Below are 15,338 nucleotides of genomic sequence, written 5' to 3'. Positions count from 1 at the left end.
GGATGGGGAAAAGCACACCCCAACAGTCCAAGCCACGAGAGGAGAGGGCCCACTGTCCTCCCGCACTCAGCCTTGCTTCTCCGGAGCACGAACAGAAACGCCACGCAGCTTCATCAAGGCAGGAATCTCTCCCTAAAACTCCCCTCCTTATATTGGGTGTGGGAGCCTATCAGCACAACAGGTGGGCAGGATAAAGAGGTCCACTTGTTTACCCCTACTGCAGGTCTCAGCAGAAAGTTATTAGAATGGCATTACTCGGCCCCCAACACCTTCTATTACCCAATAGGAGATAATTAGACCTAGGTGACAGCAGGGACGGTTTGCACTGCCCATGCTACTCAGCCAATGAGGAGCTGGGGGAGGAGCCTGTGCCCTAGGCCTTGACTCTGCTGGGGGGTGGGGCAGGCTTTCTACCAGATATCCAACCTGTGAGACCACCATTAACATTCAAGTCTCACTTTTGCTGTATTTCACGTCCTCCGGTGCATTCTTCGAGTTTGGATGAGTGAGTGTGTTTCTCACATAGCTATATGCGAAATGTCCCCACTTTCTCCCCCGTTGAGACCCCTGCTACCTCTCACCTGAGCTCCTACACCCATTTCTAAATGAGCTTCTCTGCTCACAGCCATTTCTTGCCCCTGACTTTGTGGCCAGGTTAGTCTTCATATGCTATTAAAAACTCATTTCCCTTCTTCATAAACTTCGATTACATTTATTAGGGTTTTATCCTTTGCAAAATACCTTGCATCATTGGGCCATCATGTAAGAAAATGTTCCAATAAGCATTTGAGGGTTTAGAGTAGTTTGTTCTTCTGGAAAATGCCAGGCATCACTGAGTTTGAAGCATTAAAATTGGGGTGACATTGGGGAGAAGAGGGTCTTTCCTCTAGTCCAGTGGTGCTCAGAGGTCAAGGGCAGGAGAATCTGGGGGACTTGTTGGAGCACATGTTTCTGGGCTTTCCTCCAGGTGCCTGAGGGATTTGCCTCCCAGCTGACGCAGATGGCGCCAGGCCAGTGCACAGTTTGAGGACACCTGCTGGGACTCATTAACTGCTCGAGCCCGGATGTGCAGCTCTGCTTTCTCTTTCCTCTTCAGGAATGTGGCCCTTCCTATAAAGCTTCTCCTTTTGTGGACTCAGTGGGATGCATTCTGGCATCCTACCACCTTCAGAGCATCAGGTGGGAGAGACAGAGACATAGAGACAGACCCCGAGGGAGGGAGAGGATGAGAGAGAGGTCTCATACTCATGGAGTGTTGGAAACAAAGAGCCCCTAACTACCAGTAGAGAGCCATGTTTGTGCCTTCTATGAGAGAGAGGCCTGGCCTTGGATGTGGGTCATGGAGGACTATGAGCATGAGCTGCTCCACTTTGGGTACTTCCTTCAGGAGTCCATTTAGGAGGGCATTCTTGGGGCGACCCTTTGCTGAGACCTTCTGCTGCTTTGAGAGCGAAGGCTCTGGAGCTGGGCCGGGGCCTTCACAGTTCACTGCCCTGCAGCTCTCCACTCCCTGCTATGCTCACTGCCGCCAGCGGCCAGGTTGGTCTCCTTTGTGCTCTAATTATATTTTGAGATGGCTTTTCGGCATGCCTCTTAAGCTAAGCAAGACTCGGGTACCTCCTGTCCCCACACAGGAGACCTGTGCTCCCCACTTTCTGTCCCCTCTCAAGCTGGCCCCTCAAGGCAAACTTCGAGCTCAGGATGTAGGAGTGAACAGGGCTCCACTTAGGTGAATGCTGTTTTGGGGCCCATTTATTTAATCCTGATCTTTGGCATGTTATTTAGACTATTTGGCCTCAATTTATTCATGTGAAAAATGACGATAATCATGGGTTTCTTTGCAGGAGGTTTTTAATGTCACGTGTGAGTTAACATGTGTAGAATTTACCCTGTGAATCTCAGCTATCTCCCTTCTCTCCTTTCTCTTCCCTGTGAGTACAGTGGGAGAAGCAGCCAATAAACACAGCAGGAATCTGCTGATACCTTTAATCTAAAATGTGCCAACCTTCAGTGTGTGCATGTGTGTGTGTGTATGTTAAGTCACCCAGTCCATGTTATTTTGTTACAGCAGTTAGAACTAATATATTTGCTGAACCCAAGGGCAAAACAAACACCTGTGGATCATAACTGATCATTTAAATTGTTTGCTATCACATTTTTTTTTTGGCTGAAGGCCTTCTCCAATAGAAGACACAGTGCTTCTCTTTGTCACTGCAGGTATTAGCAGAGGTGTATTTAGAAAAGAAGGCAACCTCAGGGCAGTGCCTCCCACACAGACACACCTTTCAAATACAGCTGAGCACTGTATTTCTCTTTCTGGAAATTTCCTTTCAGCAGATCTGAGTTGGAACCCTGAAATCTGTTCTTTTCAAAGTGTTCAGGGCCTGCCTAGCAAGTTGAAAAAAGAAAACAACAACAAAAAAATCAGAGAAAAGTTCTAGGGGAGGAAGATTAAATGCCCTTTGGAGTGCTAACAGGACTTAGAGCTGGAGGGCTTGTGATGTTTTCTGGTGAGAACTAAGATTACACTGCTCAGGACCCAACTCAAAAACCAGTTCCCTGGCCCATCGCCAAACCCACACTGGTTCTGAGCACATGCGCCTGCGGCCTTTGACCCGTGCAGTGTCGTCATAGAGTCTGAGAGGTTGGCACTTTGCTCCTTCCTGGCTCACCTCCTAGTCTGGCTTCCACTCCCAGCACTCCCTGCTTCCATCTCTGTTTAAATGAAGTGTGAGCCGCGTCAGGGCCAGGCTCGGAACATGTCTCTCCTGACTTCAGTTTTGGTGGCTGTTGTCTGCATTTTGATTGTGTGGATCTATAAAACTTCTGATAGACGCCTGGAGAGAAAGAAGGAGGAGACCCAAATCCCTCCATGGGTGCAAGAAGATTTAAAAGAAACCACTGACCCCCGCCAGGTCGAGGAAGGTAAATTTGTGCTCGCCTGGCCCACCATGTCACGCTGGGGTGATGCAGGAGCTAAGGAGAGGCCCATGGCTCTCCACTCTGGGGCTAGAAGTTAGGAGGATTGTGGAGCAAAAAGAGTTGGAGCAAAACCATGCGTGAGACCCCCATCTCAATCAGTAAGCCATGGTGCATATCCATGATCCCAGCTTCATGGTTGCAGTCTAAGGTCAGTCCTGGGGTGGGGCAGAGGAAGAATGAGAGACTTTATCCAGAAAAGTAACTAAAGGTGAACAATACATGGTCACAGCTTCCCTAGCCAACATAGGCCCTGAGGGAAAAACCTGGTATTTTTTCTTTTATTGTGGGCTAGAGACAAGCCTGCAGTCTGACTTCAATAAGGTGAGAGTCTAGTTCAGGAAAAGGCCATAGAAGGAAGTGGGGGATGGGATTTAAGGCAGAGTAGTGGCAGGAAGTAGATCAGGGAGAAGAAGGAGCTTGAGCTAGGGAAGGCCTACAAGGCCTACAAGAGATCGGGAGAAGCTGGGAGGACCCACAGAGAAGATGCTGCAGGAGCCGCCATAATGCTGGAAACCTCTGTGAAGATGGATGTGTTTATAAGCCACACCCTCCTGAGGCTGCTACCTTGGACATATGACAGTTCTTATTGTATGTTTAGGCCTGTGTCCTTTGATTTTGGTTTGCCTTTGATCCCTGAAAATTTAAAAATGAAAATTCAAATGCACGGGGATTGGTAAAGGCAAAGCAGGGAGAATGTAGTTCTTGTGTTTAAGCTCCCCTGTAAGTTCATATTTTCCTGTTGGTTTTGGCCTTGGGATTGTTTGTGATTTTGTCAGCTCAATGATGTTGGAAATGACTTCAAGGAATACCTTGGGCTGAGAACATGGCTCAAGTGGTTGAGTGCCTGCGTGGCAAGCAGGCCCTGGATTTAAAATCCGGTACCACCACCAAAACCATACCAAAAAATGAAATTCATCTTGTGCAGTGAGCTCAGTGATTTTTTCTTTTGTACCAGACCTGGGACTTGAACTCGGGGCCTTGGCACTGTCCCTGAGCCTCTTTGTGCTCAAGGCTAGCACTCTACCACTTGAGCCACAGTGCCAGTTTGGTTTCTGAGTGATTAGTTGGAGGTACGATTCTCACAGGGACTTTGCTGCAAAAGCTGGATTTGCGCTGTGAGCCTCCTGAGTAGCTAGGATTGTAGGTATGAGCCACTGGCACCCAGCAATCTGAGTGATTTTTTTTTTTACTGTTTTATTTTTTTTATTGTAATTAGTAAAAGGGTTACATGATATTTGCCAGATAGAAGGTGCATTAATTCACGTACATTGATACCCTTTCACATGTCTTGGTACCCATTTCCCTCCCCCCCCACACCCGTGATTTTTTTTTTTTTTTCCAGTCCTGGGCTCGAGCTCAGGGCCCGAGCACTGTCCTTGGACTTTCTCAAGGCTAGAGCTCTACCACTTGAGCCTCAGCACCATTACCAGCTTTTTTTTCTATGTATGTGGTACCAAGGAATTGAATCTGTCTTCATGCGTGCTAGGCAAGCACTCTACCTCTAGGCCAGACTCCCGGCCCAATCTGAGTAATTTTTAAGCTGATGAGTAATTAATTGTTCCAATTGACCTAATGCCCCATAACAGAAATTCAAATTCCTCCTTTTTTTTTAGTACGTAAAAGTTTCCTTTTGCTCGATGTAAAACGATTCTAGAACTTGAAGGACAGCAAAGATCATGGTCAGGATTCTGTAGACATATTTTTGTTTATTTTGGGCTGTCGTGACCATAAAGACATGCCTGAGAACCTGATTTCCTTCTCTCCAGCGCCACCTCGGGACCCAGGCAGCCGTTTGAACTACATCTCTTCTTGCCATCTTTGCAGATGCTAATGAGCAGCCAGAGGCAGAGGAGAGTGCTGAGCTCATTCGGTACTGTCACACTCGCTATCCGGAGAGGGAAATGGCCAGAAGGTCCCGGGAGTTTTATGAACTCCTCGAACAGCGGCGGTCAGTCCGGTCCATCTGTGACGAGCAGGTGCCCATGGAGGTCATTGAAAACGTCATCAAAGCAGCAGGTTGGTCATGGCACACCAGGGCTTTCAGAACATTAGCTGCCCTGCTGCTGTTAATGGTGAATACAACCTGGAGTGAGATCTTTATAAAGTCATTACCCAGTGCTAAGCGACTGCCAGGAACGCTGTTTTCTACTCTCCACATTTTAACTGTTACAGCCATTTTGAAAGCAGACGTGACAATGGTTACTCAACTTCAGGAACTTTAATTTAAAACTAAGGTTTCTGAAGCACGCTAGTATACAGTAGAAAAGAAATTACTTTCTTGTCTTTCCCTTTTTCTCTCTGTATCTCTCTGTCATTCTCTCTCTCTCTCTCCCTCTCTCACACACACACACACACACACACTTTTACATTTATTTCCTTGGCAACAAACTTCTTATGCATCCTGATTTTCTACATCTTTTCTAATGATCTGGAAAAATCTATCCTTGTAAATTTTTAGAGCAAGTCAAAGCAAGAATCTAAATGTATTTTAATGTAACTTAACACTTTGCACAGAGAGGAAAATTAAGAGCTTTATAGAAAAAGGAGAGGAGGGCTGGGAGCATGGCCAGGTAGTAGAATGCTTGCCTAGCATGCACGAAGCCCAGAGTTCTATTCCTCAGTACCACATACACAGAAAAAGCCAGAAATGGTGCTGTGGCGCATGTGGTAGAGTGCTACCCTTGAGAACACTGAAGGACAGTGCTCAGGCCCTGAGTTCAAGCCCCAGAGATGGCAAAAGAGAGAGAGAGAGAGAGAGAGAGAGAGAGAGAGAGAGAGAGAGAGAGAGAGAGAGAGAGAGAGAGAGAGAGAGGGAGGGAGGGAGGGAGGGAGGGAGGGAGGGAGGGAGGGAGGGAGGGAGGGAGGGAGGGAGGGGGAGAGAGAGAGAGAGAGAGAGAGAGAGGGAGAGAGAGAGGGAGAGAGGGAGAGAGGGAGAGAGGGAGAGAGGGAGAGAGGGAGAAGAGAAGAGGAAAGGAAAGGAAAAAGGAGAGGAGGTGGAAGAAGATTCCTATCTGGAGTCTCCTTTGACTGGAGTCCTAGTCTTTTCTAAGTCAAATTTAAGTTCACTTGCAAAAATTATTGCCTGCCCATTATCTAAACAAATCAAGAATCAACTACTTTGTTTCAGATATAAAGATGGCCACATAGTATATCTAACAAAGAGTAGTTTCTCTAGATTTCCTCTTGATATCCAAGAATACACACATGATGTCAAAGCAAATTTTGCATAATAGAGAATACAGAGAAAAGTAGTTCTTAGGTTTACTGATGAAAATATTGGCGAATGAGTAATATGGCTACAAAGTAACTGGAATCACTCAGCAAAAATGTAGATATCCTAGAGCTGGAATAATGCCAGCTAAGAGCTCCACCAAAAGCCCACAGGCCTCTTGCCTGCCCTCCAACTTATTCTATTAAACTACTCCCTTGGAAGGAAGAAAACGCTGATTGTGAAATACCCCGCCCTCGGGTCATGTGGTCTGTCCTCGGTAATATCGGGCTATCTTTACTACAGAAGCCTAGTCTCCAGGACAGCAGTCAGCTCCCAGTCTCTCACTGGAATGTCAAAGGGAATTCAAGCCTCTAGGGTGGGACCTATGAGTTTTGTTGGGGAACTATGATCCAGGGCTCTCAAACCCACAGAAATACACTGTGGTGCATGTTAGAAAATCCAAGGCAGGGGCCGGGAGTTTGGCCTAGTGGTTAAAGTGCTTGCCTAGCATGCATGAAGACCCAGGTTCGATTCCTTGGTACCACATACATAGAAAAAAGCCGGAAGTGGTGCTGAGGCTCAAGTGGTAGAGCTCTAGCCTTGAGAAAGTCCAAGGACAGTGCTCAGGCCCTGAGCTCAAGCCCAGGACTGGCAAAAAAAAAAAAAAAAAAAAAAAAAAGAAAATTCAAGGCAGGACTTGCCTAACTTCTGTGTGCCCTGAGCATATCACAAACCCCACTGGGTAGCCTTCAGGGCTCTGAGAGAGAGAGAGGGCTAAATCGTGTGTAGCATAGTTGTCCTTTTCACTATTGACATTCTACCATCTCCAATACATGTCATGACTTTATCCTTCTTCAAGGACATTGCCACAAAGGACCATTTGGAGAATTTGGGCATCCCTTGAGTGTCCTCAGTTGCTCTGTGTTGTTAGTTAGGGATATTTTCTTCCCCATGATTTGAACATCAGGGATACGCTCCCACAGTCTTGCAACTCCCAGCCTCGCTAGCACTAGTCAGGTGAACGGGAGCTACCTCAGTGGAACTGAATGGAATAGTCAGCAACTGAAGGCTGGAGTCTACTTCCAGATCACCAGACCTCATTTCGAGCAAGGATTACGTGTTATGCTTACTTAAAACTTCATTTTGAGCAAGGACAATATGTTATGTTTATTCTTCATAAACAGACTCACACTCCCCTGCAGTTAACTTCTTGTTCTAATTGAATGGGCTCTAGGGACAGCACCGAGTGGGGCCCACACGGAGCCCTGGACCTTTGTGGTTGTGAAGGACCCTGGAGTGAAGCATAAGATCCGGGAGGTAATCGAGGAGGAAGAGGAAATTAACTACATGAAAAGAATGGGACACCGATGGGTCACGGACGTGAAGAAACTGAGGTAGTAAGTTAGCTCAGTGAGAGATGTTTGCTGGGTTTACTATTTTAGATTACCATGCATTATGCCTGTTAATGTGGTTCAGTGTGGTATTTCAACACAGGTACATAGTGAGCATTGGTGAAATCCCATCCCATTCTCCCATTTTAAGTATTAAGACATCTGATTCTGCCTCTGGAAGGCGTGGGGGAGATGAAGTCAGGCCATACCCTTGTAGAGGCTCTGACCCAAATAATTGCTTCTTAAGTAAGGCCTCCAGGAATGACTTCACATTTCACCAATCTGGAACATGAGACTGCAAAAATACTTCTCAAGGGCTTGAGTGAAGTCAATTGTATTTTGCTCAAGAGATTTGATCTTCCAGATGATTTTACTTAGGAAGCTTTAGATCAAGGACAAGTTTAGTACAGAAATTACCTAGGTTCCTTTGTCTCTAAGGAACAAGTGCAGTGCAAGTCGGGTAGGTAGAGGCAAGGTAACTGGAGGATTGCATGTAGTTGATGCTGGTCAGCAGTGTTTTTAAATCATTGACCTGTTTTAGGATATAGGCAAGGTGCTTAATGTTCACCGAGCCTTTCTGAATTTATATTTTTCCCTCTCTATGTAATTTGTATGCTCTTAAAATTTCTTTTACTAATCTACAAATCTGAATTTTAAATCATGAGATTTAACTATGAAGAATGCAAGGTCACACAACTTGCCCAAGCTAGCCTGACTCCAGACTTGATCTTGCAAACCATTAACCTTCTCTTTCTCCTTGAGGAAAAAAGAATCACTGTCACTCGATGGGACAAAGCCAGTGGCAGTATGATAAAATGGCTTTGAAGTGTAACAGATAGATGTTAATAGTGTTAACAGGTGACTTTGATGCATTGTAAATCAGTGAAACATAGCCAGGATAAAATTGAAACTCATAGTGAACATCACTTGCTGATGACATAAAATGTTCTAAGGAAAATTTCCAATATATTGGATTGTATGACTTTAATTTTAGATTGCTATATCCTTAGAATATTCTAGAATGGAATTCCTGCCCAAATGCATGGAACAGGGCATAGTATCAAGAAAGATGTTCTGAGCTGCAACACAAGGATTCCAAGGTCACATTTTGCCATGATCCCACCAAAGCTATATTCTTGTTTTCTGAGTCAAGTTCCTGTCCTGGTACCCTCTGCTTTAGTCCCTACTGGTCTCAGTCAGCTTCTCCTTACTCCTCTCCACCCAACCCCCTTTTGCCTAGACTGTTGCCATGGGTTTCTGTTTGGTTTTTCTCCCTCTGGGATGACTTTGTAGTAGTCAACATTTCATGGTGTCACCCTTGGTGACATCACTTTCAGCCCTACACTCCATCCCTTTCTAAAGCAGATCTGATCGCCTGAGCCTGGGGGAACTCTCTGTTGCTTCTCACATGAAGGCTAGACCGTGGAAAATTTGCATGCAGCCTACCTGCCATGTCCCAGCATGCAACCCATCCTGCAGCTTGCCAACCTTCCAGAAACAACCCCCCTGGACTGTCATGCATTCTCCTTCCCGACTCTGCCTTCACCTATCCCTGCATTCTCCCTGGGATGTTTTCCACAAGCCACCTTCTCTACCTGGCCAGCAGTCGCCAGGAATGGCCCCATGCCATTTCTATGGATGTTTCTTAATCTTCTCAGTGTCTCTCCCAACCCTAATGCTAGAGTTTGAGCTCAGGACCTCAAGCTTACTAGGCTCCAGCTCTACCTCCAAACCAGCTTTTTGCTAGTTATTCTGGAGAGAAAGTCTCTTGGACTTTTCTGCCCAGTCTGGCCTTAAACCTCATCCTCCAGAGTAGTGAAGCTACAAGTGTGAGCCACCATGGGTTTTTAGTTGTTTATTATTTTTGTTGTTGTTCTGAGACAGAATTTTGCTTTTTAGTACAACCTAGCCTCAGATTTAGTTTGCCTCTACAGGCTGGCCTCAAAGTCTTGATTCTCTTGCCTTAGCTTCCCATGTCCCAGAATTATACTGTATAGTTTTTCCTAATCTTATTCAAAATGAAAATGTCAGGTTTTGGGGTATCCCAGTGTACATGATCTCTATTTTTTGGTAGCCCTCCAAGGCTTAAATGACTTAGTGAATTGCTGGTTGTGAGATCTACCTTTGTATCTTTCAACAGTTCTTCATATACTTCATTATACTAGACACTTACTAATGCAAGATTTTAAAATTCACTGACCTTGTATGGAAAAAATGAATAAGACAAAACGCAGGGATTCTTCATTTTTGATTTAAACATAAAAGACAATTAAGTGTATTTTTAAAAAATTATTATCACAAGTATATTTTAAAAAAATCATAAATAAGCAAGGGCAGTAAAAAGGCAAGAGCACTCATCTTCCTGAATCTCTTCCCCACTCCAGAACAAATTGGGTTAAAGAATATTTGGACACTGCCCCGGTTTTGATTCTCGTTTTCAAACAAGTGCATGGTTTTACAGCGAATGGCGTAAGAAAGGTGCACTACTACAGCGAGATCAGCGTTTCCATTGCCTGTGGCATGCTGCTGTCTGCACTGCAGGTATGTAATCCATACACTGGCCGTTGGGGAGAAGTGAGACTCTAAGCCTGTGGACAGCCTAAACAGAAAACATCAGCTGACTTCCCAATCCAGGCTCATTTGGAGATAGGGTATCTAAAGCTGAACTGCCAAGTAATGTAACTTTGAAGTGCAAATGGACCCTGGACATCTGGATTGTTGGATATGATTGTCCAGTAAGTGGGAATTCACAACACTGTGCATTGTGTTTGTTCTCTTTTAACAACATGTAGCTGCAGCAGTTTAGAAGGGTGTGGTGTGATGCTGTTATTACCTGTGCTGGTGGAATTATTAAGCTGTAAGGAAGGCTTGAGGACAGTCAACACTGAATTGTATTAGAAAGATGGTGATGTGTTTATACAGATTTCTCTCTACGGAAGAGCTGGAGCAGTGCTACCATAGCAGTGCTAGGGTAAAATGGAGCAGGCTTGAGCAGTGCCTTTCAAACCATGGAGCATTCCCAGAAGGCTCTGGGATAGGATCTCTCAGGAACTCTATGTATGTCATGTTGGGGACTGGTATCCAGGTAGAGAATGGAGAGATGGTAAACTCATAAATAAGGTGAAAAGAGATTGTAAGAGTGAATGATCCTACTTTCAACAGATAATTCAAAAGCTTTTTTTTTGCCCAAGTCCTGGGCTTGAGCTCAGGGCCTGAGCACTGTCCTTGGGCTTTCTCAAGGCTAGAGCTCCACCACTTGGGCTACAGAACAATTTCTGGCTTTTTTCTATGTATGTGGTACGGAGGAATCGAACTTGGGTCTTTGTGCATGCTAGGCAAGCACTCTACCACTAGACCAAACTCCCGGCAATTCAAAAGCTTTTATGAGTGTCTTCAGTATCATAAGAGATATTTGGAGGTCAGTAACACCTTACAAGATGTAGTCATGGTTGCAGAGGAGAGAAACAGGCTTTTAGACTACTCTGAGAATTGACTTTAAGAAGATGGCATTTGTTTTCCCTTTTTAATCTGCTTTCCTGTAGAGTTTGCTGCCCTCTAGCTTCTGCCAGGCATAATTTTGTTTTAAATTTTATTTTATTGTGAAGGGGAGGTACGGAGGAGTTACAGTTGGGTAAATAAGGTAATGAGTACATTTCTTTTCAAGCAGTGTTATCCCCTCCCTCATTTTCTCCCTCCCCCCCCGCCAAGTTGTAAAGTTCTTTTCCAACACAGTATCCAGCGAGTATCGCTGTTGCATTGGTGATTCACCTCTGCCCCACCATTTCTATGAGTCCCCTTCTCTTCCCAAATCAAAAAAACTTATATACAAGAGAAAGGGTACTGAAATCAGAAAGTGACTAGAGGAATTAAACCAGAGGAGAACAAAGCGAAAGATAAAAGCAATAACTGAAAGCAGTATAGTAAAAAAAAAAAAATAAGGAACAAGAACCCTGCCCCCCCCCCAACAAAACCCCCTTTTGTTTCCATACCATGAAGTTCACTTCAATTAGCACCACTTGATATGGTCATGGGTACATAGCTGTAGGGCTGCAGTGCTCCTCTGCTAGGACTATCCTAGACATATACTGATTATGACAAATGTGGGAAACCATGGAGTCTATGTTCCTTTGGGTCTGGCTTACTTCACTTAATATGAGTTTTTCCAAGTCTTTCCTTTTCCTTATGAATGGGACAATGTCATTCTTTCTGATGGGAGCATAGAATTCCATTGTGTATATATACCACATTTTCTTGATCCATTCATCTGCTAAGGGGCTTCTGGGTTGATTCCATATCTTTTTTTTTTTTTTTTTGCCAGTCCTGGGCTTGAGCTCAGGGCCTGAGCACTGTCCTTGGACTTTCTCAAGGCTAGAGCTCTACCACTTGAGCCTCAGCACCACTTCCAGCTTTTTTCTATGTATGTGGAACCAAGGAATTGAACCCGGGTCTTCATGCATGCTAGGCAAGCACTTTAACCACTAGGCCAAACTCCCGGTCCTGATTCCATATCTTATCTATGCTAACTAAGCCCCAGGTATAATTCTAAGGGTAGGTTACTATAGGGAAAGAAGAGAGAAATATTCTTAGGGCCTCATCTTGAGCACCTGACCTGGCTCAATGAACTCCTTGTGTGGTAAGCACAGAGGCAGCCCCAGACCATTTTGGCTCAGGCTTCAAGGTGATGATGTGGTTGGAAAAGCAAAGGCAGTGCAGAGAGCAGTTGGGGAAGTGTGTAGCAGCAGCCCATTGGTTTTACTTAGATGTTCATTATTTTGAGGTGCAGGAAGAGATGGATGAGGGAATTGTCCACCCTCACATCCCAATGACCCTGAGCTACCGGAGGCTGAGTGTTTTCATTTGGATGACACACTGCTTCCATTTGTTGATTCTGTAGTCATAGGACTGCTTTGTCCCTGCTGGTCTTCAGAATAAAATGTATATGTTTATTAATAATTTCATACTGAGGTATAGCAGTGAGCAATTTTGAGGTAATGAATATGGGGATATTGTAGGAGTGCCATAACTATTACAAAGGGATATGCAAGTGCATTTAATTTTTAGTTTATTTACAGTACCGGGGCTTGAACTCAGGGCTGCTTTTTCACATTCAGGGCTGGTATTGTACCATTTGAGCCATGCCTCTGGTCCAGCATTTTACTAGTTCATTGGGTTGGCTCTGTCTACCTGGTCTGGCTTCAAATCTCAGTGCTCAGATCTCAGCTCACTAAGTAGCTAGGACTTACAGGTGTGAGTCAAACACCAGGAATCCAGGTTGGCCTTGCCCATCCCTCCTACCCTACCTCTCAATCCTCGGATCACAGATGTGGACCACAGCGCTCATTTTAATGTCTGTGAATGGAATGATTGGGTGGCACAGTCTTCAACATTGCTAATACTACTAGGGTTTGTTGTGTTGTTTATAACCAAGTAACTGCTAAATTTCAGCTAGAGGTTAGTGCACATAATGATCTTTTTCCTTTTCCATGTTCAAAGACTGCTGCATTCAGTCCTTGGCCCTTGGTGGTTCTGAGGATTCCAGGCAAAATAGTAAGACAAAATAGTCACATTAAAAGAGGCTGATCATAACAGAGGTTGATAGTAACAGAAATCAGCTCCACATTAGCAAAAGGAACTGTGGGACATATTCAGTGTTCTTACTAATGGTACTGCCAAAGATTCACAGAATTCCTTGTGGAATCAAAGTTGCGTCTTGAAGGCTAACCAAAAATATCAAGTAACATTGAATAAACATATTAATATTTTCTTAGTGAAAGTTCAAGCTTTATCTATTCCAAACTCAAGTACTACATTAAGATAGGACTAAAGAAGAGAAATGATACCATGCAGGCAGAAACAGTCGAAGCTCAAAGGAAAGAAGAAGCCAGTGGAGTTTTCAGTGCACAAGCTGTGGAGTTTATGCAGGCAGTATAAATTCTTTGAGACAAGGTAGTGATAGAAGTGTGAGATCTTCAGAGGAGACGATACAAAATTACTCCAGGTCACTTTGGTGAATTCAAATATTTTATCTTACAGCGATTGACAGCCAACCACAGCCAGATGGATGGCTGGAATTCAGAAAAGAGTATTTAGCAGAAAAGTTACAGTAGAATTAGGGCTAGAACCACCGTAATAGCAGGCGGCAGCTACATCATGGCCAGGTTCAGAATGTGGAGCGATTCCCTTAGCGAAATGGAATTCTTGGGTGATCCTGTCATTCTTCTGGTACAGCTGAATCTCTCACATTTCTTTCTATAAAAAGGAACCATTCCTAATGCTCAAGCATTAGGAAAAGATAGAGCTGGTATTTGCTCTTCTTCCCATTGCTTGGTTAGAAGAAGGGAAGGGCACTAGAGAGGAGTACAGGTGAGATTCACCTGAGGCTTACATGAACAGGCACAGTAGCGGTGAGGATGCCCCGGGATGGAAGCGGAGCTGTGATTTATGCATTTGTTTATTGCATCTGACTTTTAAATGTACCCCTTGTCTCTCTCCCATTCTAGAATGCAGGGCTGGTGACAGTTACTACCACACCCCTCAACTGTGGCCCTCGTCTCAGGGTGCTCCTGAGCCGCCCCACACATGAAAAGCTGCTGGTGCTCTTCCCTGTGGGGTACCCCAGCAAAGAGGCCATGGTGCCCAACCTCAGAAGAAAAGCTCTGGACCAGATCATGGTGACAGTGTAGAGAGAAGCCCATTGGGGAGCAGTTCAGACGTGCCTGCTCTCAGGAGTCAAGTGTGTCTGTCCATGCTGGTTCATAGGGAAGGCTGTTCCACATGACAGGACACCGTTCTCTGCTCTCCAGCACTTTTGAGTCCCATATTCCTGGGTTTTCATGAACTGTGTGGTGAGGGGAATGTATGGGGCAAGAGACCAACAAGAGTGTCCGCTTGGATTTGTTATTCATACTGGAAGTGCCTTGACGCTGAACCAAGAGGATGCCCCACTTTGTACATTTAAAAAACCATTTCAGACAATCACTTGTAACATTTTCAATTTCAAAACAAAACAAAACCCTCCTGCTGGCACCAGTGACTCACGCCTGTAATCCTAGCTACTCAGGAGGCCATGGTTTAGATATAATTTAGATATGGCTTGATTGTCCTCCAAGTGTTTTTGCATGTTTGCAGGGTGGTGGTACTAGAGGGTGCAGGAATGGTAGGCTCGGTGGGGGATCTTTAGGAAGGTGTGACCCAAGTTCTCACACAGCCCTTTAGTAGTTCTCTAGAGAGGCCTGTTGTAAAAAGAACAAGACTAGTCTCCCTCTTTCTCTTTTCCCCTCTCTCTCTCCCTCACTCTGTTTCCTAGTTCAAATGATCTATCTGATGTATAGTATTATAGCAATACAGATGGACCAGCACAAACCCTAAGACATCTTCTAGGTCATGCTCATCTCTGTGTCCCTAGTATCTACAACAGTGGCACCATAGGAATGTTCATTGAATGGTTGAATAAATGGAGGCCAAAGACTGTTGAGTCTTGTCTTATTGTCATATCATAGTAATCCAGTGAGTTTTTTGTTTTTGTCCATTGTGGGACTTGAACTCTGGTCCTGGGCATTGTCCCTGAGCTCTTCAGCTCAAGGCTACTGCCCTATCCTTTGAGCCACAGTACTACTTCTGGTTTTCTGGTGATTAACTAGAGATAAGAATCTCGGGGACTTTTTAGTGCCCTGGCTGACTTTGAACCGTGATCTTCACATCTCAGCCTCCTGAGTAGTTAGGATTGCAGGCGTGAGCCACCAAGCCCTGATTCC

The 15,338-nt window shown here is 44.8% G+C and overlaps 1 protein-coding gene across 1 annotated transcript; it reads left to right on the top strand.

Annotated features, from left to right (window-relative positions):
• The first annotated feature begins 2,723 nt into the window (after window positions 1-2,723).
• On the top strand, window positions 2,724-15,049 carry Iyd (iodotyrosine deiodinase). Its single transcript, XM_090337623.1, has 5 exons — window positions 2,724-2,925; window positions 4,807-4,998; window positions 7,428-7,587; window positions 9,969-10,125; window positions 14,085-15,049. The coding sequence occupies exons 1-5, from the start codon at window positions 2,724-2,726 to the stop codon at window positions 14,265-14,267; spliced, it is 894 nt and encodes a 297-aa protein (XP_090193749.1). The 3' UTR covers window positions 14,268-15,049.
• The last annotated feature ends 289 nt before the right edge of the window (window positions 15,050-15,338 follow it).

The sequence above is a fragment of the Megascapheus bottae genome, chromosome 8, assembly GCF_031878675.1.
Source record: "Megascapheus bottae isolate mThoBot1 chromosome 8, mThoBot2.hap1, whole genome shotgun sequence".
NCBI classification, from domain to species: Eukaryota; Metazoa; Chordata; class Mammalia; order Rodentia; family Geomyidae; genus Megascapheus; species Megascapheus bottae.
This window is presented reverse-complemented; position numbering and strand designations above follow the sequence as displayed.

Bases quoted from the DNA above. Each gene is read 5' to 3' on its own strand.
- Iyd (XM_090337623.1), top strand. From the start codon at position 2,724: ATGAAGTGTGAGCCGCGTCAGGGCCAGGCTCGGAACATGTCTCTCCTG. The intron at 4,999-7,427 runs GTTGGTCATGGC...AATGGGCTCTAG, and splicing joins AAACGTCATCAAAGCAGCAG to GGACAGCACCGAGTGGGGCC. The intron at 10,126-14,084 runs GTATGTAATCCA...CTCCCATTCTAG, and splicing joins TGCTGCTGTCTGCACTGCAG to AATGCAGGGCTGGTGACAGT.